This window comes from Micropterus salmoides, unplaced genomic scaffold (assembly GCF_014851395.1).
Source record: "Micropterus salmoides isolate LMB-PRFRI ecotype aquatic unplaced genomic scaffold, ASM1485139v1 Ms_hic_scaffold_16, whole genome shotgun sequence".
NCBI classification, from domain to species: Eukaryota; Metazoa; Chordata; class Actinopteri; order Centrarchiformes; family Centrarchidae; genus Micropterus; species Micropterus salmoides.
In genome coordinates, this window is record NW_024040707.1 from 22,344,915 (window position 1) to 22,368,637 (window position 23,723).

The 23,723-nt window shown below is 40.2% G+C and overlaps 3 protein-coding genes across 3 annotated transcripts in view; 2 read left to right on the forward strand and 1 right to left on the reverse strand.

The window, feature by feature from the left end:
• On the forward strand, positions 1 to 5,581 carry tprg1l (tumor protein p63 regulated 1-like). The gene is made up of 6 exons (XM_038722887.1): positions 1 to 373; positions 633 to 724; positions 1,125 to 1,175; positions 2,575 to 2,700; positions 3,004 to 3,157; positions 3,804 to 5,581. Exons 1-6 carry the CDS (start codon positions 146 to 148, stop codon positions 3,996 to 3,998), a joined length of 846 nt encoding a protein of 281 aa, XP_038578815.1. The 5' UTR covers positions 1 to 145; the 3' UTR covers positions 3,999 to 5,581.
• Positions 5,582 to 6,250: 669 nt separating this feature from the next.
• On the reverse strand, positions 6,251 to 21,286 carry wrap73 (WD repeat containing, antisense to TP73). Its single transcript, XM_038722886.1, has 13 exons — positions 21,136 to 21,286; positions 20,438 to 20,525; positions 20,171 to 20,323; positions 18,461 to 18,577; positions 10,727 to 10,799; positions 9,944 to 10,047; positions 9,402 to 9,488; positions 8,849 to 8,983; positions 8,424 to 8,501; positions 8,250 to 8,352; positions 8,004 to 8,129; positions 7,613 to 7,804; positions 6,251 to 6,768 (listed from the first exon to the last, which is right to left on the reverse strand). Exons 2-13 carry the CDS (start codon positions 20,504 to 20,506, stop codon positions 6,656 to 6,658), a joined length of 1,350 nt encoding a protein of 449 aa, XP_038578814.1. The 5' UTR covers positions 20,507 to 20,525; positions 21,136 to 21,286; the 3' UTR covers positions 6,251 to 6,655.
• The window catches only part of tp73 (tumor protein p73), a 30,476-nt gene continuing 25,330 nt past the window's right edge, over positions 18,578 to 23,723 (forward strand). The window contains exon 1 of the mRNA XM_038722884.1: positions 18,578 to 18,736. Coding sequence (XP_038578812.1) covers positions 18,705 to 18,736 — 32 coding nt within the window. The 5' untranslated portion in view covers positions 18,578 to 18,704. The remainder of the gene's footprint in view (positions 18,737 to 23,723) is intronic.

Consider the following 23,723-nt stretch of genomic DNA (forward strand, 5'->3'; position numbering starts at 1 on the left):
ACTACTTCCTCCCAGCCCTCAGAATCAAAACATTATAGCCTACATGCGCAATGGGTGAGTCTGCACCCTCCAAAGGACGTTTTCTAATTTAACGCTTGGCGCACCTTGTCCGGACGCTCCCCGCTCAGCGTCTGTTGCTGTCACGATGCTTCAGCTGAACGACACGATGGAGCCGGAGAGTACGGGCGCTGCGATTCTCCACCCTGCAGAAACAGAGGAGGGAGTCGAGGTTGCCTTCACGCCGCCGGAGGCCGGAAGAAGCCTCGGACACGGAGCCTCCGTTGCCTGCTGCCCCCCGTTACAAACCCTGACGCCTTTTCATGTGCATAACCCCACAATCAAAGCCAAAGTGAAGGACTATTTCGTGTTCAGGGTAAGTTGCTGCATAATAGATCACAGCTTGCGTTAGTCGGCATCAAGGCCGAGACTATGCGTGTGTCCCTTCAAAATAACCCCCTTAACTACACTAATGCTCTTAAAGGTGCTTGTGGTAAACAAACACGACCACTGATTTACCACGCTTAAGTAGCAGTGCATTGCAGAAGCTCCCACAGAGTATTACAGGAAGGAATGGGACAGGGGCATGTCTGAGATGATGCTGACGATTGACGGTTGTGTGATGCTGATCTCAGCCAGGTACCATTGAGCAGGCCGTGAGCGACATCAGGACTGTGGCTCTGCCTTCCGAGGATGGAGAAGTGCTCAGCGTGTGGCTGCTAGCTGAGTAAGTATCCCAGCAGCATGCGACTGTTTTATTATCTGCCTGAAATATGAGGCAACTGTTTGAATGAGCTGCTGTGTGCACTGCAGGGTTTACAAACAAGTACATACACATACAGACACGTCAGCTGGAGATTTATTAAGGCTACAGACTGAATGTTTAACAATGAGATGTTTTTTTAGGATATTGTTTTCCCTCTAGTTGCTTACCCACATATTTGTGTGCTACATGAAAACAAATGGGTGCCAAAGACTTGATACTTATTCCTCCTCACCTTGAAGTTTTATATATTTACCTTTTATTTAACCATGCAACTCAGTAAATGAGAAATGTTTTAGGCCTGGTTTCAAATTGTTCTTTGTGACTGTCTAAAAGTAGCTGGCATATTTGTCCATTTCTACAGAGTTGACCACTGGAACAATGAGAGGGAGAGACTGGTGCTTATAACTGAAAGGTAAGTCAAACAATAAATGTTGTTGACTCATATCTTTGAGGAAATATACCTACAGCAGAACTAGGGCTGGGCAATAAAACATAACCACGATATATATTCTCAATAACACTAAAATAAATGTTCAATAAATGTTTGATTTAATTATTTTGAATAACAAACTCACTTTTTCTATTAAGATATTTATTTTGTTGCGAAAAAGGGTATGAAAACATTTTACTTAAAGCCCCCCTCCAGCCAGTTTTAACTGCCGTTTTTGGTTAACATTCTTTCTCAAACAGAGAATGGGGGTGTTGTTAATAGTCGATCAACCAAAAACTGATCGGCTGTAATGTTCACTAACGATATGCTGTTATAACATCACTGCACTGTAAGGTTTACTGTCTGGCAGGAGTAGCTATTACTTACCCATGATAGAAACTAATGTGCGCGTATCAGCTGTTATCAATCATACAGTCGATGGTCTTGTCACGCACTGCACACGATAACTCCCACTACTTTTTATGGTGCGCTTACTTTACCGCGGGGGTGTGGGGGGTGTCTCCGCCGATGCACTGGTAAAACGGCCGTCAGTAAAATGCGTGTTGCAGACTGTATATAAGATGGTGGCAGGTGAAAGTGCGACGCGTTTTCATCTTTCCTCCAACACCGCACGCACAAATGCTATAATGAAAGTGAACAGCACACTAAACCAAGAGAAGGGAAATAACATGAAGACCCTTTAGCAAACAGTGTTAGCTAACTTTCTGCAATAACTATGCTAGCTAACTAACGTTACACCTGGCTAACTAAACTAGAAAGACAAACCAACAATCAGACAGAGAGAGACATACCTACTGTAAGTTCTAAGTAAATGACACGATAAATATCGGTTTGATGCTCTGACTTAACGAGGCGTGACAGTTTTTTAACGAAGCGTGACAGTGCGCCTGCGCAAGCTTGGAGAATGACGTATGACTTATACGTCACAACCCCGTTTTAACAACTAAGCAACTTTTTCCAACTTTGAGCACAAAATTAAGCCGTTTGTCAAAAAATATTTGGCGAACTATGTGGGTAATCAACATTGCAAGGAAATGACTCAGAAAATTATCACAGAAATGTCAAATACACTTAAACTAATAACTTTTATTGTTTTGAATGTTCTGCCTCAGATTTGTTAAATAATCCACTGCTTGGCAAGTGTTTGTAATGTTCTGCCCATAAACAAAAATTTAAAACTACAATTAACCATCTGGTTTCTTAAACTCTTACCCGGGTGCAAAAATCAGCTTTTTTATCTTGAAAGAAATTTATCATGATCCTTATCTATATCAAATGATATAAAAAAATGTATGGTGTAAATTTTTGGGCCAAAGCGTCTGTTAACACGCGATTTGACATCTTTTGGGTGTGTGTGCAGGTCGCTGCTGGTGTGCAAGTACGACTTCATCAACCTGTTGTGTCAGCAGGTAGTCCGGATCTCGCTCAACGCTGTAGACACCATCTCAGTGGGCGAGTTTGAGTTCCCGCCCAAATCCCTGAACAAGTACGGCAACACATTTTAGTCTGCCAACAGCAAATTAGTCTTTACTCTCAAGTATGCAAGTGGCATGAGCTATCATTTAATATTGCAGCTGTGGTTTTGTTGTTTAGTCGTAACTGTTTCCTTATACGGTGCGAGTTCTGTATTGGTGGTAGTATTATTGTTATTTTAGAATGGGAAGAGATTAAAAATGAATTAATACAAAAAGTATGAATTCTGATTGGGCTTTCTCTCTATGTGGGTCAGCTAGGTGGTGCTGGCTGATTTAAAGTCACACTGCTCTGACGCTGTTGTTTTCTCTTACAGGAGAGAAGGCTACGGGATTCGGGTCCAGTGGGACAAACGTCCCCGGGCCTCGTTCTTAAACCGCTGGAACCCCTGGTCCACCGACATGCCCTACGCCACCTTCACAGAGCACCCCATGGCCCACGCTGATGAGAAAGTGGCCTCTCTCTGTCAGGTAGAGTCCCTTCAGTTAAGTATGGCTAAAAATGCATTTTGAGTCATTCCTCTAATGGATTATTTGGCGTGCTTGACATCTGAGGATTTAAAGCTTGAAATGAAAGATACTTGTGTTGGCTTTTCACAAGACAAACAATGGTGACCACTGGTTCAGCAGTTCATTCATGCGCAACAGGCAGCAAACAGCAACCACTCCAGCAGCCAGTCCAACTGAAAACAATACTGATATGCTGCCTTAAATTGAAATTCATCCCGTGAAAGAAAGACAGTTATGCATATATATTGAAACATTGTAACCATGACTTTGTGTATGAACAGTTATTTTCAAGCGGTCTTGTTTATTTCTTGATGGGCTAGGCAACAACAGTATCTTGGTATATGACTGCATTTTCTCATACATATTCATTAGCATTGCTACATGTAAAAAATGGAGTTAGTACATTTTAGCTGTAAAGTATAATCATATCCATTATGCCACATCTGAGAGCAGGTCCAGATGTTGTTTTCATTCTAGACATTGAGTGTTTGACAATGACATAAATTGCATACTAAGTGAAAAAACAAAACAAAACCCAACCATCATTGACTGGAAGTTTTTAAAGGGGTGTTCTGGTTTTTATGTTCTTTTTCTTGTACTTGCCAAGTTGGACAACTTCCGGACACAGCTGGTGCAGGCAGTGAAGAAAGCCCATAAGGAGCACCCCATTCCCGGTCGGGCCAACGGTGTCCTGATCCTGGAGAGACCCCTGCTCATCGAGACCTATCTGGGCATCATGTCCTTTATCAACAATGAGGCCAAGTTGGGCTACTCCATGACCCGTGGCAAGATCGGCTTCTAAAATCCACAGTCCCTCCAAACTACAACAGAGTTCAACCCATGTATCTGTGTTACACTGTGCTGTCTGAGGGGAGGTGTCGCTCCACTACAGTGTAATGCGCAAACAATCTGTGTGTGTAAGTTGAGCCCATGAGATGTCCACACCTCCTTAAGTTGGTGTTACAGACAAGTGGTCAGCCTACTGTAGGTAAATGATGCGCAGCGCTGCATAGACTGTCAACTCATTTGTTTTTGTGCCCCCCCCCCCAGTCCCTTTCCTTCAACAAGCTGCTTGCAGATCTGCCATACCCACATGGGCCCTCAGGAGTGTATGCCCATGTGACGCAAGTTGGAGAGAAAGGACACAGCACAGCATTAATTTATTATTCTAGATAATTGAACTGCAATGCCTTCCAATTCTAGATTAAGCTTCTTGCAGTCTCATGCTCCTTATTTAACAACTGATTGACTGACTATTGTGTCCTAACTAATGTGATTGTTTAGATTTTGGTAGAGGAAGGCGAACATCAGGGTTGGGTTTTTTAGGGTTAAAGTTGTACTTTGTTATGCAGCAAAAAAAGGCCACCCAGACAAGAGCAGTGAAATATGTAATGAAACCGTTAATATCAGCCAAGAGCATGTTTCATATTTGCTACATTTATATTGTGTGAAATGAAGGATTGCATTATTTAGATCATAGGGTAACTTGATGGAACCGAATAGATGATGGATTGAGTTTAATGATCAAGTCACATGATTATTGTGATAAATGTTACTAATAGGAGAACTCTTCCAGGATCTGCACTGGTATGCTCTGTGATCAGCTGTGTTACTTGTGGAAAATGACAACTGTAATGCACTTTTCAGAATCTATGAAACTTGTTCAGTGGAAATGACAAATTACATGTTGTGACCTTTGCCTCTTTTTCACTTACATTTGCCTAAACTTTGTCATTGCCCAGAGTAGGGAGCTGATGTGCCACTTGGAGAGCTGCATTAGCTATGATAGCTAAAATGTTCTTGTATCTTACAGATGTCTTATGAAACATGAACTTGTAAACCATGTTTTTATTTTTGTAAGTTGCCTTAAAAAGCTCCTGCAACTTGCATTTATTTTAGGCACACATTTCCCCTTAGCTGCATGAAACTCTGCAGTGGTTTTTTGGGGCTACAAAATTAAATACATGATGATAAAGCTTTGCATCAGTTCGTTAACCACATACTGTATCTTGTGAACAGGATTTAGCAGATTTTTTTTTAAAATTATTGTGCCACCAAAGGCATTGATGCTGAAAAATGCCTTTTTCTGGTTGTACCTTGTTATGCATGTTCCCTGCACGCTGAGTTTGCACGCTAGATGTTTTTTAAAGGTTTATCCTTAAATAGATTTGTAAATACTAATTAGGTTTTATTTTTCTGTTATGTTGTTATTTTGATGCATTTAACTCATGAATGCTTCTAGAAAATGAATATTTCATTGCCATTTAAAGCATTTTAATAGTGATTAACTCGTTATTACAAACGATGTTAAGGCTTACTTTTTGTTCTGTATATTTGTAGCGCAGTCGCCACAATGGAGAATAATAAATGCCTACATGTTCTAGCCATGGCCTCTGCTCTGGTCATTATTAAGTGCTTTTACATTATGTTCATATTGTCAAGGACTGCAACAAATTGATTAAGCTGCAGTTTGAGTTGCTGTATAATTCAAGCTTTTATAAATGGGATTTCATATAGACTAATGACGCCTCTTGGCATGTACTGTATTACTGCCCTAATATTTAGTATTTAGTACTTGTTTGGTGCATGTGTCATTAGGACCTGCACAGTATACAATGCTTTAAAAATACACATAGAAAAACCTGTCACATTTCTTTGTTCCACCAAACAGTTTGGTGAAGCTTCATGTTAAACGGTGAGGAGTTGGAACCCTTTGAGGTACCAAGAAGGCCAATAAGCTGCAAATGTATTCTTCAGATAAAAAAAGTCAATCATCCACTAACTCATCTGCTGAATATGCAACGGTTAACCTTTTTCTGAATTTAAGGCAAAGTCATTTGTAGAGAAAGAGAATTGTGTCTGCAACTTTAGTTACCCTCTTCAATCCTGCTGCACCTCTTGTAATTGCTTTACCATTACAAATACATACATGTTATGCAGAGAGGCATTGGTCATTGTTTTTCTTTTGCTTGAAAAACACTAGTGTGTCTGGAAGTTACCCAGGGCTGAGTACACAAACTTGTTGATACACTGAAAAAAGTTGATACACAAATGTTAGCAACTTGCATTAAGATGCAGTATTTACAAAAAAATTTATTCAAAATAATTACACAATTCCAAGGTACAACACATAAAAAATAGTTAACAGTGAAATATATAAATCTTTGTAAACCTCTATCTTCTCACAGTGTTTGAAACTAGTGCTTCAGTGTGCATTTGGTTATTTAAAGAGTGATATTTATTCAGTCAATGGACACAGGAGGAAGGTCTTGTCAGGTTTCCATGTTTTCAAGAAAAGGAACCTGCACTGAGGGCCTTAACAACCTGGTGAGCAGCTACAGTTCAACATGTGAAAGGTGAGAACTGTTCCCACCAGTCTTTTGGTCATCACCATAACACACCAAGTATGTATTGCGGACAGGCCTAAACAATTTTTCTGGGGATCTGTTTTTGTGTGTTTTACTTGTCCTCCTGGTTAGTGTCCATGTAGCACAAACACAGCTGCTCCTTTCCGAGCAGGATCAGAGAGTCGCCACTGCAATGCCAGTTTAGTGACTGGACCTGAAAACCACCTGGCAGGATAGAAAGAGGGGCGAGTGTGATGAAAAACAGTAAATCAAATCACTGTGCATTGAGAGACCACAGATTTGTTCTGTTTGCTTTGAATCACTGGTGGGATATCTTTGCACAGGAAGGAAACATTTGAAAATCAGGGGCAAAACCTAACTCTTGACCTTTGCAAACATTTCAATGGAATCAAACCAAAGACTGTGTTTGGAATCACTTAACAATGTACTATTCATATTAAGTATGACATCATATTTAGAATGAAGTGCGTTCCAATTTATTTTATGTACGCACGAAATGCCTGAATGTATAATAGATTAGAAGGAATTAGAGAATTAGTGCAAGAGTATGCACGGTGAGTTTACTGGACATACATAATTGCTCGAAAATGCTTTGCATCTCTTGCATCCGTTATTTTTATTGCCACCAGATTTTCGGCAACCCTCACTTGGTTTATGGAGATCAGCTTTGCATTTAGTCCTGTACTCTGTACCCTAACCAACCAAACCAACGGCGGTTGTACAAGCCAACCTGAGGACTAAAACGAATTGTCGGAAATTGGTGTGGGGAAAAAATAACGTGATGTCTGAATAACGACCATCATGTCATGCAGTCACATGAGAATATTTCAGGGTGTTGTTAGTATGTGGTTTTTAACACAGCTTTACTTATGAAACATGAGTTCCAGGTTTGTTTGAAAAACTGAAAGAGTGACCTCTTGCTACCAGTGTGCAGAAGTTGCCATGTAAAGCTTAAATAACCTGATGGGAAGGGCATTAGTGTGCACTGGCAGGAGCTGTGTAGTCCAGCTACTTGACAGTTACAGCTCTTAGTGACTGAGCATGTTACCTTCAGTGGGGACTTGGACGGAAACGCAGCCTGCCGGGGACCAGAGATAGAGTTTGGTGTTGGCTGTACACAGTGCCAGCCGGGGGCGTCGCGGGTCCCACTGAAAGCAACGCACAGCCGATGTTTGCTCAAGCACAGCCTCCAGGCTCATCTTCTGCATATCCCACACCCAGACAACACTGGCCATGTTGTCTATAGTCAGAGAAACACAGATACTCATTCAAAGGCACTCTCAGCTTATAGAGCAATGAAACTAGCATTCTAGCAAAAATAAGTTAACATTAAAGTGGATGTTTAAGACCACAAATGTGGGAACATGGATATTTACATTTAATACAGTTTCCTTGGGTTCACCATGAAGATAAAAGTGAACAGCTGTGTGAAGTTTTACCATTTTTGGTGGCTAGATAGCGACTGTCTGAACTGAATGCCAAAGTAGAGACACCAATCTTGGGGTTGGCTCTGTCTGGGTCTGGTTTGACCACAGGAATTTGGACTGGTGGGGGGCAGATCTCATCTGGAGTAGGCATCACAACAAATGAGAGCTTGCGATTAGACCAAGTCGGTTACTTGACCTCAGTAGTTTTAGTCAAATACTGCTTAGAGTATTTTTGAATAATGTCAAACGCTTACATACATTTGCTCTGGGTGTTGAAGAGGGTGGTGCCAATTGTAATGTTGTGCAGCGACAGGTCTTCACTGCCAACAGCTGGCCTTCTCTCCACTTCCTTATAGACAACCTAGAAAAACAACAAACAGTAAATTATTGAACTGCAATGCCTTCAAAGCTCATCATGAAGAAAATACTCACAGCTTTTGTGTTGCTGATTGTTGCTGGATGCTCAAACTGTGTGATTTTCTTCCACGTGATATGATTGAGGATACGCACCTGGCATGAGAATATTAAAGCCTTGTGATTTACTTTTTACTGTGCTGACAAATGCACACAACAAATCATGGTCCAGATACAAACAAGTTTGACACTTAAGTTTATACTATGAGTGAATCCATTTCTTAAAGGGGAACTCCACCAATTGTACACATCAAAGTCTGTTAACAGCTGCTTCAGTTGTGTCTTTTTGTAAAAACTGTCCATGGTGAGTCCGACAATGTTAGAGAAGTGCAATGCTGAATCGGTGGAGTTCTCTTTTAAGACGTGGCTTTACAATGTTTAATTTGACTTTGTGTTAGTTAATGTGATATCTGCAGCCACCATTTTTAAGTGTTTGTCCATACTTTTTCATCAAAGCTTCCAATGGCCAGGAACTGGCTGCTGGGGCTCCAGGTCACAGATTTGACACCCAGTGACCACTCATAGGCACTGTAGGTTGACAGCAACCGGCCGTCCAAAGAATACAGCAAAACCTTATACTGTGGAGATAACACACACAGAACAGTAGTACTATCCATTCATCCTCTTTATGTCCCCACTAGGCTTTGTAAATTGAAGTATTGCCGTACTATGACAATAAGGCCGCCTCACAATAAGAGATGATTCCGTGAAAGACACACAAAGTGTGTCACTTATTACACTCAGATTTTCTGCATAGTAGAAGTAGTCTGTTGCTAGTCCTACTAAATTGTGGTACATTCTCAACTGATGATGTACTTCATTGTTAAATTCAATACAGACGATAAGCAAAAACATCTGATCCTATGAATTTAACTCCATTAGTGTACAGTAAAGTTTATCTGTTACCCATCTCTTCAATTTCTTGTACAAGCATAATATGTGAATGTCCCTTCCGGGGATCAATAAGTGTTATCTAATCTAAGGCAAACGACTTACCTCCAGACAGCTATCCCACACTGCCAGCACACAGCCATTGGGAGACCACTCCAACCCCGCCAGGTCCTGTGTCTCAGTCTCAAAATGCTGTGACAGAGTTAAATTCAATTTATTTACACTACATATTTATCGAAATAAAACACATGTACCTTTCTTTGCACATGTTCATACTAAAGAAAAGGAATAACAAAAATGTATAATTTTCATGTCATCAAGGCAAAATCAAATATTTTGTTAGCCATAGGCATTTCAAATGATGAAGATTTTCTCTCCATCTTGGTCAGTGACAATTTCAAACAATGATTATTTGCGGTCTATTTGGCAGTGAAGATATTACATCATGATGTACATCATATCTGTAAAGCAAATTATATTTGTTTATACTAAATGATATTCCTTCTGTCACAGGCTGAAACTGTGCATCTTTTCTTGATCATCTAAATTTAGGTTTCTTCCCACTGTTGCTTACTTAGCATACTCAAATGTTAAATGTATATTAATAATGGTCATAAAACTCAAGTAAAATTCTAATGTCTACTTACCCTGAGTAAATGCCAGTCGTCACAGACAAAGACACTAACATAGTCTTTGCAGTCACGGCGTTCAGCCAAGGCCATATAGCAGCCATCTCTGCTGAAATCTATACCTGCGGGGGAAAGATGATGGACGAAAGATGTAATTTGTAGTATAGTACAGTCATTGAAAAGCACGAATCAAACAACCATAACAGTTTTAATATTCAATTTTGGGCCACTTTAATCAGCACTCATTAAGGTTGATTATAATCCTCAGGTGAATGACACAATTAAAAAATATTCAACAATAAAATGTTCAAATAATCAATCTATGTGTATTGGCTATTCTATTATCTATTCTAATAACTGAATTTGTAATTTTCTGTCTCCCTGTGTTATTTCATCCAATATAATTATGTGATACTTTGGCACCAGCAGGTCGGTGGTATGCAACTATCATGGCTATATTATTTATATGACGGCTGTAAGGATACATGGGTAGCAGAAGGGCATGGTATTGCATGTGGAAAATGGGGAGAGTCATAGACAATCATTTTTCTCCAAGCTGCTGACAGGCCTGTTATGAAGAGCATGCCCCATTTACTGAAGAGGGGCACAGCTGTCAGCAAAGAGGACCATAGTTTGGCCACATACCCAGGGTCGCGCCACAAGGTAAAGAACAGCATGTGATTCATGGGGCACGCCAAAGCACTCAGACCATTGGCTCTGTCCTCAGGTACTACTGGTAATAGGGTTATACACTCATAAGCCATGAGCAAACAAATAAAACAATATTATTTCCATACTGACCTTTTTGACATGCTTTGGGATACTTGATGTAAGACACAGCTTTGGTGCACAAAGACCAGACGGTGATTCTCAGCTGTCAAGAGAAAAAAACAAAAAAACATTATGGATTATCTTCAAGTAAAAGTATGACAAGCACACCAAACTGCCAGGCAGCTCAAATCATCCATTAACAATATTCAGTTTTTAACATAAACACATTACACAAACAATCCTTTAAATTTGGTTATTAAAGACCAAGTTATGTACTAAACGGGACAGGTAAAAATAACCTTTTCAGTGCCCTCTAAACGACAAACAGATTGTGCAATTGCACTAGGAGTGGGAATCATAGGGTACTTCACAATATGATACATGGCTCAAAATAGGGCTGCAGCTAACGATGATTTTAGTACTCGAAGCTTCTACAGATTATTTCATCAATCCATCGTTTAAAAATCACAAAATGCAAAACAACGCAGGGGCATTTTGTGATGTTGCTTACACATTTGTTCAGATTTTGAAGCAAACAGTGGTTTTACAGGCCGCTTTGTCCCAGTGTGTTGCAGTCTGTAATAAATTATGCCTTGTTAACAGCAGAACAGCAGATCAGCTGCACAGATGAGCACACCTCCACACACACACACAGACAGTTGTTTCTTTTATATCATTCAGTTCCCGACAGTATTGCTTTCATAGTTCTGTTGAATAACGCATCTTTTCATGGCACAGAATAGACACATAATCAGTCTTTCATCAGGCAAGAAGGCCGTCTCTTTAAGCCTTCTCGCTTGCAATATTTTATGTTAGCTAAAAACAAATATCTGTAGGCTAAAATGTTATGCTGCATATGGATCCCTGCACGTTGTACGGATTGTGTTTATGCCCACCTAAGATCCGAACACAGTGAGAGTGAGACTGACTCCAGATGTAGTCAGGCAGATGCGATGACATTGCTATCACAACGCATTCACATGCCTTTTTCCATATCCGGATAACTTCAGCAGACACATATCGCATTTTTATACCAGGTGAAAATGGGGTGTGGTTATCAATAGTGGCCTAATGATAGATCAATCAACCAAGCCACTAGCCCACTGGTTCCCAAACTTTTTTAGCTCAAGACCCAAAAGAGAAATCTGGTGTCTCCCTGGGACCCAAATCTACATTTACAAATTACGGATAAAGGACACAACAATAAATTTAAAATGTATATGAAATGTACAAGTTTCGTTTGAAGTCAACATTAAGAAACTTGTCCTTGTAGTTTTGTTTGGACATCGTAGAATCGACAGTGACAGATCACAGGCTACAGACATTAAAAATGTATGTATGAATCAATGTATGAATGTGGACATAAGAAGTTAAGGAGAAAAGAGAGAAAACCTCACAGCATCTGAGCTGAACAGACCAGTGTAGAAAAGAAGAACGTTCATTCACATATTTACATTTTGTAACATTGTTATGTATTTTATTCCCAATAAAAACGGGTCTGCGACCCTTTTTGGGTCCTGACCCTAAGTTTGGGAAACATGGCACTAGTCTAAAGAGGCCTCTACCTGCTCCTCTACAGCCAAAGACTAGTCCATCAGCTAGGCAGATCCAGACTACAGCCCAGACTAGCATGGTCCATCGCACCCTATAACAGATGTGAACAGATTGCCTTATGTCTTTAAAGAGGTCTATGATAAACCTCTATGAGGGATATGAGATACCGACATGGAATCCATCCATCGCTAGATGGATGGCCCTATTGGGCTCTAAGTGTGTGGAGTGTTGTCTATCAGTGTCTTTTCCACAGGGAATGAATGCATATGTTTGAGGGTTGTGGTCACTGACAGGATTGAAAGAGATTATACTAATTAAATAAGGACTTGAGCACTTATTAAGTGAACAGATCCAAAACAACATCTCGACACATGTCAGAAAAATAGGACCAGTTCATTTAGTAGCCAAGATGTAATGTTAGACATGTTTGCTACAAATGTGACAAATTAACAGCAAGTTGCATAGCCAGCAGGTTGTGTGCATTCCCACAAATGAGAAGCAGCGCCAGAGAATAACTATCTGGCCACAAGTCGGCATAACAAAGAGAGCACATGTGTTAATGCTCAGTTTTGACAGCAGTCACTCAAATACCCTCCAGTCTCACTTCAACAAGATTGATGCCAACAAAAGCAGGTGGCACTCAGCCAACAGTGCAGCATATTTTTACCCAAGGCCCAGTGTGATATGTTGTATCTTGCCCTTTAAGAAACAAGGAGCACACGAGTCTTTGAGAATCGTTAAGAGAATCTGCGGTCTGTACCACTGTGTAGTTGCCTAGGTGTTAAGGTGTTCACAGAGAAAGCTGTTTGCTGCTGCAATCCCGCTGTTAACAACAACAGGCACAGAGTGACAAGTACACAAGTACATTACATTTTGTTAACATAGTGATGCATGCACTTACACATTTATATGATACAAACAGTATACATCTGCATTCATTTTCTACAGGTCACTGTGTTGTGAACAGTTTGTAGCTTGACATACAGTGGTTCAACTGTTGCTTTCCTGATGCTGCACACAACAGAGATTACTTGTTTGGTTTATTTCTCTCTTGAGCACAACCTCTGACAGCAGTCATTACTAACAATCCAGATAGCAATGGCATGCAAGCACAGCACTGCAACATTTAGGGTGTTAAATGCATGGCCCTCAGACCTTCCTTCACAGCATACAATAAGCCAACGTAATATGCATGAAGCCCTGTTTGATCATGACTTGAACATTAAAGTTTGAACTAAACTGGTTATCTAGACTAGCCAAGAAGACTGCAATGACAAAAAATGACAAAACAATGAATTGGTGAAGTGAATTACAAATTTACCCACAAAACCAAGGTCTGCACACAAACACAATGACACTGTACTATCATATTCTACTGTTGCACAGCGCTGTGTATAACTGTGCGATACAAGCTTGTAAACAGACAAAAATATCACTATTTTATAAACTGATAGCACCCCCACAGCCAGATATTCTGGAGACGAGACCACATCAAGAACAACAATAATAAATTATTCTCCAAAAGTCTACACTTAATTCTGTGTTATTCTTTGGTAATCTGCAGAGCTAAGACTACTGAAGTGACAAGGCTCTCATCATCCAGTGTGTCCAGGCAGACATTTGAACTGGGCCAAGTCTGTCACCTAACTGGGCTGAAGTGTTGACCCTCCTGTTTGGTCAAGACATCCAGCTGTGAAGGCCCTGTAATAACACCACACTGCACGCTTCGTGGACATCCCCTCAGACATGGTGCCATGGCAACTTATATCAACACTGCTCAAACACAAACACACTTACACGTCTTAGATGCCACGAACCCACCACATACGGGATGCGGGGAGATCAAGACCTGAAAGGCAGTGTAACTTTAAACTGGGTGGAGGAAGGGCAGCATGAGGAAAATAGGTGGGAAATGCTTTTCCATGTGGGGTGGTATGCAATAAGATCCTTGGTTGGTAAAGCTACACTTTAGATGAAGTATCCTCACCAAAGGTGAGCAGCAACCAGGAGATGGGGGCTAGGGGTTTGAGGGTGGTGTGAAAAGGCAAAACTCCACTACAACAGCTGCTGTTTATCCATCATAGATGGAAAGGTTCACGTCTGTGCCGTGGTTAGAATAACTGCAACTGGTGATCAGTACCAGCTGTAATTACAGTCAAGTACATGTTTTTATTTTAGTATTGTTTTGATCACTACTATGTACAAGGATTCCTCATGTTTCCTAAGGTTCCTTCACATTTTCACTGATGTGGTGGTTGTGATGGTTTTCTAAAAAGGGTTGGAGCGGCTGTTGTGAAGCCCTTTGAGACTCCAACTAAGAGCTGTACAAATAAACGTCACTTGACATGTTATGACAAGACAATCTTGAAACTGCCAAATAGGACGGTTGTGGCTAATTTCTACCATCACATCCATTTTGTATCTATTAGCAAGTATTCATAACAAGAAAACCACAGAATTAAGAAACATTCCCAACAGCCTGTGAGCAACATGATAACTACGATCAGTTGTAGACCAAAGTTAATGACAGCAACCTGGAATAAAACCTATCAGCCATTCCTGTTGCGCGCATAGTCGAGTGCGAGAGAATGGGCGAGTGTATTTGATGCCATATAGGCCTATCTGTCAGCAGAGGATTAGACTGTAGCCATTCCACATAGGAAGCCATCTCAAACCAATATAGCCTATTTCTCCTGTTACAGCCTCATGATTCTACCAAAGAACTGGAGCCTCTCGCAGCCCACACATCGGTATGGGTGAGCTATTGTCCCATGTTGCAGTGCAGCAGCTGCCTACATTTGCAGTTTAGTCCGGTAGCGTTGTTGCCAACAATGCTATACGTTAGCAAGGCTCCAGTATTACTGGACAAGAATGCTATTGCTAATCCGATCCCAACAATGAAAAAACCATTAGAGAAGTCAAGCTCAATGATGTCCTTGGCTGGAGTTTTTCCACCCTCAGTTTATCACCCCTCAGCTGGTAACGGTGGATTAACATGGATGTGCGAGTGGCATTTTGTGAGGTCCTAAGATAAATGATAGGAATTCAAATATGAGATTACTTGCGTGACGTATCACAATACATAGGCTAGGTTTTAGCAGTGCAACTTTCTGTGACATGGCGCCATCCCATATTTTAAAACAGCTGTTTTTTTAACACATCCGCCTCCGATATTCTATTATAAATGCCTACTTTGAAGCTTTTAGGGGGCAGCTCAGGAGCATTTCTTGCTGGCTGGAAAAGAGGTGCTCACCAGTAGTCTGTCTGGGGCTGCCACTGAAACCCCTGTTAGCACTAGAGATCTATATGCTTAGTCATTCTCCTACTGTTACAATATCAGTTGTGAGCTAATTAATGTGTAATGTAATTATTGTGTTGCTGCAAATCACCAAGATCTGAAGATATTCTGTTTGGGGTTAAAAAGAATACACATTGCAACAGCTACAAAAAGACACACACACACACACACACACACACACACACACACACACACACACACACAGCCAGCAATGCAGATTTACTGACACATAGACACACAGACTCACACACAGAGGCACGATCCACACCACAGGCAGCTGTCCCTAAACAAGTTAATATAGCAGGCTGTTTATGAGTGGGGCAGAAATTCAAACCTGACACGAACACCCGTCTGGCACAGCCTTAATGAAATCTTGGGCTGGGGTGAAGGTAAGTTCAGCGGGCCCACTTGGTTATGTGGTAGTCAGTGCCTACTTTGCCTTCGTTAAATTTGTTTTGTAGCCTTAACTAAAAAAGGATGCTCAGTGACAGTAAGAAGTGCTTAACTACCTGCTCATATTTAGCCAGGTGATAACATCATGAAAAGCCTGTCATCATTACACCATAAAAAATACACATCAATAACTTATAAAACATTTGACCCTGAAAATGATGAATGAGGAATAATGTCTTAATATATAATAATTAAAGGCACAGTGCAAGGGCTTGACAGCTATTGTCTGATGGCTCAACAGTGTTTTCTCAGAGCTCTTGACCAGAAATAGTGATTTGCAGTGGCTTGCCTAAACAGAATTCAACTGCCATTCCCAGAGTGACTTAAAGGTTAAGGGTTGTGTTAGGTTAAATGAAGCAGGGCAGAATTATCTGACCTTTGTATATCATTTTCCAGTGACAGCAATGGCTGCATTTAAGTAGAGCTTTTATCCAAAGCCATTTAAAATTTTCCTCTCATTTATTGACACACACACTCACATACACTGATGGCAGAGAGCTATCATGCAAGGTGCTGGCCTGACCATCGGAAGCAATTTGTGGTTCAGTGTCTTGCCAACACTTCGACATGTTGACGGGGCCGCCAACCCTGTTATCAGCCGATGGCCTGCTCTACCTCCTGAGCCACAAGAAACTGCTTGCACATTGACATAAACTCCACTTTACAATGACATAGGTTGAAGGAAAATAGCAACTGCTCACAACTGAGAAGCTGGAACAAAGACATTTTTGCTGGAAAAATTACTTTAAAACAATCAATCAATTACCAGAATAGTTTCAGATAAATGTTTTGGTTGATCAACTAATTGTTTTTCCAAAACATCACAGGAGCGAAGGGGTTATGAAGACATGTGATGGTTTTAGGAAATAATCTATCTAATAATTTATGTGCTCAAACATAAGATGACAGCCAGTCAAGTCGCACTCAGACTTTGTAAGACCTTGGCTATACTGTTCTATGCAGTTGCCATATCTCCTTGGGGAAGGAGGCACCATTCTTTTCTATCCTATTCAATTTTTTTTAAGATGCAGACAGACACAAAGCAGACATGCCACAGACACTTGCACTCCCTGCACCCTTCCCCAGACCAGACACAGTCGTGTGTTGGGCCACAACACCTGTCAAATGATTCCTGGAGTCAGGTTCAGCATGACAAACGTTGCCCCACCACGGTGCCCCCGTCATATTCCACATGGCCGGAGGGTGGCTGCTACAGCGTCTCGGCCCTCACAACACGTGCTTTCTATGGAGTGAATCCAAACCAGAAATCAGGAGTCATAGAATGGAACTAAACACCTCTTCATTAGACTGGGTTTCATTCTGCAGACCTTTATAAAACAACACTCAATATCTCCTGAGTCTTCTTCATAAGCCTGTTGTATGAAAAAGTCCAAACATATTTTTTATTTTTATGAGCCAGTCAGTTTTTACAATGTGCAGTGCCTTTGACATGACTCAGTTTGTCAGTATTTAGGTTTATCCTTGTTGAGTAAGAGTGTCAATCTTATGGTATTAAAGAATTTCCGCTATGTCACACCCTATTAGACTATTGCAGTACGGAAAGATCAAATTTTTTGAACACATAAAAAAATCCGCCAGTCAGCCGAGCTTCAATACATGAATTGATTAATCGTCGGCCAAAAACGCCACCAACCCAGTCAAGTTCAACTTAAAATTTCCCACTGCATAACCTTAATTAATTTTAATCAAACTGCTGTTATATACCGAGTAGTGAAATCTCAAAACATTTGCTTGTGTAAAAACCATCTCCAAAAGATCATCCTTTGCCTGCCTACAAAGTGCGACCTGTGCTTATATATCACTTTATTGAGAAAACTATAGGATTTCACTAAATGTATTTTTTTTAAATAATAAACTAGACCTAACTAATCTAGATCATTTTACTCAAAGGCAGTGGATTTGGGGAACAAACTACCTAAGGAGCTCAAGCTGGCTGATTAAATCACTTCTTAAAACATACTTTTTACACTTTTACTGACTTTCTGTTTTGGATTGACTGCTTTCATCTTGTAATTGTAATTTCGTCACCTCTTTATATTACAGCTTTTTTTGGTTTGGGTGTTTGTTGCTTCACTGTTGGTGAAGTAGATTTTATATTATTTGAGCAACAGAACATCATTAATAGGACTTGCTGTCAAAGAAAATACCAGACCTGCCCTTGGAAGCACACATACACATTGCACCCATGTTCCAGAGGTACTTGAGACCCATGTATGACAGGACGCTAACAGGAGGGGAGCTATGAAATCAGGCTGAATACATGCATCGGGTGGGGCTGGGGGGCTAGGGGGTGTACGGGCGGTCAAGAAAGGCTCTGGTGTCTGGCTATTTTCAGGTCCCCCTTCCTTGCGGGCCAGCAACAGTTGAAACCAGACAAGCATACGCATAAACACACTTCCGTGGGCATGAATGCATGCACGCACCAGCTTCACACTTACATGGAACTCAGTGGTGTTGAGAATGTGACGTCCATCTGGACTCCAGCGCGAGGAGACTAGTCCTATTGAGCCCTCATCAATCTTACAGTGCCAGTCCGGCTGTTCAAGAGACCACACCTGAAGAGAAACACAGAGAGTGACAGAAGGACAGCAATCAGCCATCACTGATGAAATCCCTCAAACCCATCCTGTATCTCCCAAAACTTGATTTCAAGCAGTAAGAAACACTTGAGCATCAGAAACCATGAAAGACTGGCGCTGGATACCCCTCCAAAGGTAAGCTACTTGCCCTGTGATGCACAAGAACCTACACTAGTATGTAGAATTTGTTTTCACCACTGCAGCTCTTTAAAATAATTATTATAAGCTCTGTCTGTTGCTCAGGATAGTTTAAAAATGTAGGGACATTCATTCAAAAGTAATATCCCTGTTTTCCATAAATGTGAATTAATCATTAACAGAACATGTTTTAAGTGTTCTAAAATAAAACGGATAAGACAAAATAACAGTTTACCTATTTCTAAGATAAGAGACGGGTGTGATATAAAACAGGGTATGATTGAAGAAACTGTACAATATTTAAGTGAAATTTACAAAATCAAAAGTGCAGACACAGAATGTTTACTCTGAAGAGGATATCTTATTGTCACATTTGATTAAATGATTTCGAAATTCTGTAGCGAATTATTGGCATTAACGGCCTTTCAGTAGTTCAATACAATACACTCTGTGCAAATGAAATCCAGACAGCACTTGATCTCATGTTAAACCATTTCAAGAAGGCCTCTTGTCTATCAGACAAAACTCCAGCTAAACAAATTATTGATCTCCTAGACACACACATGTACATTCCAAGCCTGCTCTGTAGATTACATTGTCTCGATAATACTTTTAAATATATATCAATAATGTAGCTTTTCCAAACTTCTGCTTCACGGTCTCAAAAGTGTTACTTTATCTTAAAAATGACATTACATTGAACTATTTGAATATCTGCCAAAAAGGTTTTAAAACCATATAAAATTTTAAATTTTTGTTGTATATTTTTTTATTGCCTGGCAAGAGATTCAGAAGTATCTGCTCTCATACTATCAGACTTCAGAGCAGCTTCTTCTCTAACGCTGTGGGATTCTTCAATTCAAAAGCAGCACTCCGCCATGTACAATAGTTGTATTTCCGTGACTTGTGACTATCTAGTGTATATCATTTTGGTATATAAAGGAGCTACAACTTCATCTCATTACACAACCATATCGTGTCAAATGATAAATAAATCTTATTCTGTTTTGCCAAGGCAAAATTAAATTACACTGTTTTTTAAGGCTGCGACAAACCATTTTATTTGTGGATTAATCTCTCAATGATTTACCACTTAGTTTATTGTTTAATCCGAGTGATTTGTATTGACAAGTGTTAAAAACAATATCAATATTAGTGGCATACAACAACCACAAACTACTGGAGCCAAAAGAGATGCCTTCATATTGAAACTATTGCATTTATATTGATTAAAAGGGCAAGAATGCATAAAACATTTTCTGTCATCCAAAATAACAATGAATGAATCATATCACCATTTATAGTATTCATCACAAACACTATTAAGTAGAGTAAGATTGACTGCAAACTGTCAAGTATATAACTGGTCACCAGCATTTACAATACCTGCTGAGTCACATCCTCATATTACTGTTACTTCTCATAGCCTACCTGTACCAGTCCTCTCTTGTACATAGCACAGAGGATAAAGAGAGAGTCAGAGGACCAGTCCATGTGGGATATCTGGTCCAGGCAGGTGTAGAGCTGCAGGATCTGCAGGGTGCTCACATCTCTCACCACCAGCCTGTACTGCACACAGGTAGCCTGAGGAGTACAGCCAAAGAAACATGACTTCAAACTGACATTTTATAACTAGGAACCTAACACTACAAAACAAGAATTTGTCAATATTATCAACAAAAGATGTCAACCACTTACCAAATATTTCCCATCTGGGGAAATTTTGCAAAGTAGGTTGGATTGCTTGAACACCTCTGAGAAATTCATCTTACAATCACAACTGTTCCTACAGAAGATAAAATGAAAATGATCATGACAGTTAAAAAAAGACCCCCTGAGTAATCTTTAACTGTTAAAGAGATGTGCAGTTGTGACTGACACCCCAGCTGGTGTCGTTCCCAAATGTTAACACGTGATGGCGCCATAAGTCCAAAAAAATACGCTCCACACAGTAAACATGCACAGTTACTTCTTCCCTCGTGCAAGAAGAGTCGTTATATGGCAGAACTACTTAACTTACCTGCGTAAAAACTGACTTAGTGCGTTTTAAAACACAGCCTCAGAAGAAAGAACTAGACTTTAGGTAGCTAAGTTAGGCTAGCCAGCTGGCTCGCAGAGGTAACGTTAACGTTACATTAAACAAAAATTAAGCAACACAACAACACGTCTAAATCACGACTTTATTGCCATCTTATCGTCTTTCTATCAATATATTAGATAATGTCCAAGCCAGTAGACAGAGAGAAGCCAACAGGCTGTTACATGCCAACGTTAGCTGTTAACGTTAGTTGTCACTAGACTCATTCAACACAAACGCGTTAGCATATATCGTTGACGCTACTAGCAACATTAGCAGGTAGCTAACTCTCCCTTCACGCTCAGTGGCAAAAAGTTACCTCTAGTGGTAATTGTGTTGATTCGTCGATTAGATGAGAAACGTTAAAAGTCCTACAGTCCGTTTTTTTTTCTTCGCATGACTGTCTTCAGGACCTAGTCTGTTGATCCAACTGTTGCTAGTTCGTTTGTATGAGTAGATGACGACATGCCTGTGGTGTCCAATCAGAATCCGCCTGCTGTGTTTTGCCTTCTGGGAAATGTAGTTTATTATTGTGTTTTCGCTTCTTTTTGTGTGTGTGTGTGTGTGTGTGCGTGTGCGTGTGTGTGTGGGGGGGCTCATAGGTGTGGACGTGTGCGTGTGTATGTGCGCGTATGCAGGTGCAAGTGTACTAAATTAATACAGCCGTATTGGCAACACTATTTTGCATAAGTGGCTAATCATCTTGGAATTTTGCATTGTGTGGGCTTTGGAATAGGCTATCTTTCATATTTTTTTATGGCCTAAAATCTGTTACCATCATATTTTTATTTCACCCTTAATCGTTTATTAGTCTGTGGGTTATGTTTTATTCACACAAACCTGTCTTGTAGTCTAAGTAGCCTACAGAACAAGTTAATTACTTTTATCCCTCAACATTATCCCTCTGCTGATCTGGAAAAGGTTTCCCGCTTATGTGCGCCCAAACCGCGCTACCGCCTCCCTGCTTCTCCCAGCGCAAAGAAAGCTTCACCTCCTCCTTGGTCTCCCTCAGCAAAGCTCACACTTCCCTGAACAGCATGCAAATCAGTTTCCCTCCTGTTTCCTCGCAGTTTATTTTGTTTCTCTGAAAAGTCAATAATCTCCGACCGCTGTTTATCATAGGCAACTGTAAACTCGGTCGATTTTTTAGTTTTTTTTATGGAGGGTCACTCTCTTGGCATGCTCAGTAATAAACAGACAGGTGCTCGGCGCAACATAATTCTTGGGTATTTGGATTGGAATAATAATAACCTTCAGGTACGTAGATTTATTTTAATGGGCTATTATGAATGAGTGATTTAGACATAGGCTATCACTGAACTGTCATAAGATGGGGGTTTTTATCCGCAGGCCTATCAATTTGTTGGCGTTTGTTGTTTTGCAAAATGTGACAAATATCAGAAAACAATTACAAGAAACAAGTTCGATGACAGGAAAGGCCAAACTGACTTGAGAATTGGCTGGATAAATCTGCGAATATTCTAATAGTTTCTTCAAGGTTATTTTGTTGATTTGATTTGGCAGCTGATGATGTTTTGGGTAATGGTTTGTTAAGGATCTGCGTTTCAGCCTATCCTCGGACTGAATGCCTACATAAAATAGGCGTTATAATAAAAGTCTATGACAAAACAAAAATGGAAGCCTCAAAAATAATCCCTACACATTTGTTATATTAGGCTACAATCACTATTTCGATTTTTTCTTTCAAATTATAAGCCTAGGCTATATAACCTGTATTTTGAAAAGTGTATTATTTTAAACATATAGCCCAGTATTCTTCCCAGTATTAATTATTTTGTAATTAACATTAACAGGCTGAATTATTTATATTTATAATACTACCTCAGTGTTTATTTCAATGCTTTGATAGCGAATAGTGAGCGACACCCAAAGTCGTCCTTTGCATCCTCATAGGGCATATGAAATATTTCACTTGGGGCTGTGGAGGATCGGATCAAAAACATTTTAAAATTATTTTGTCCTCAGTTGGGACTGCGTATTTTCTTGTATAAAATGGCCCTTGGGAAGGCTGTGTGTGTGTGTGTGTGTGTGTGTGTGTGTGTGTGTGTGTGTGTGTGTGTGCGTGTGTGTGTGTGTGTGTGTTGTCATGGGTGCCGTAACCCAGGAGTGGAGACACACAGTAGAGACAGGTGAATATCAGAGAAGCACATGTCAAAATTAAAACATTTAGGCAAAGAACCAGCAGAGGCCGTGTTTTACAGAAACAACACGAGAGTGTAGGCCTTTTTTTTCGTCGCCTATATAGGCCTAATATTAAAAGAAGAGAAGGCAAACTTTAATAATTATATATTTTAATTACTATTAATATGTGTTACTATTAAAATATAGCCTAAATATATAATTCATGTCAATGCCTGCATAAAGCCTAATCAAGTTTTTTTCCCCAAACCCTTATCAGTAAATCGATTTTTGATTCAAACTAAATTACTTATAGGCTACTTTACTCAGTCAGAACTGAAGTCTATCTATCATCTATCTATCTACAATCTACAATAATATAAAAAAAATATTATTGCCTGTTTTCTCATTGGCAAAAATGAAAAACTCTTATTAAGAAAAGACAAACCAAAACTTCTTAAAAGACATGTATGCTATATGCATGCATCGTCCTTCCCTAAGGTGCAGGTTAGTGAAAAGGTCCAGGTGGAATCCCAATTAAGCTGCTCAAGGTGCAGAGCAGAGCTCTGCGGCCAGGCCGTTGTCTTTCTTCTGCTCATCCTGCAGTGACGCTTTGTCAGATCCCCTGCGCAAACACATGAGATGCTCTGGGATCTGACTAGGCGGCATTGCAGGACGAGAATAGGGGCTGGATTTCCATGTCGGGAACAGCAGGAACATGCTGCCAGCAGCTGCGGGAGCTCCGCAATACCAAATGATATGCGTGTC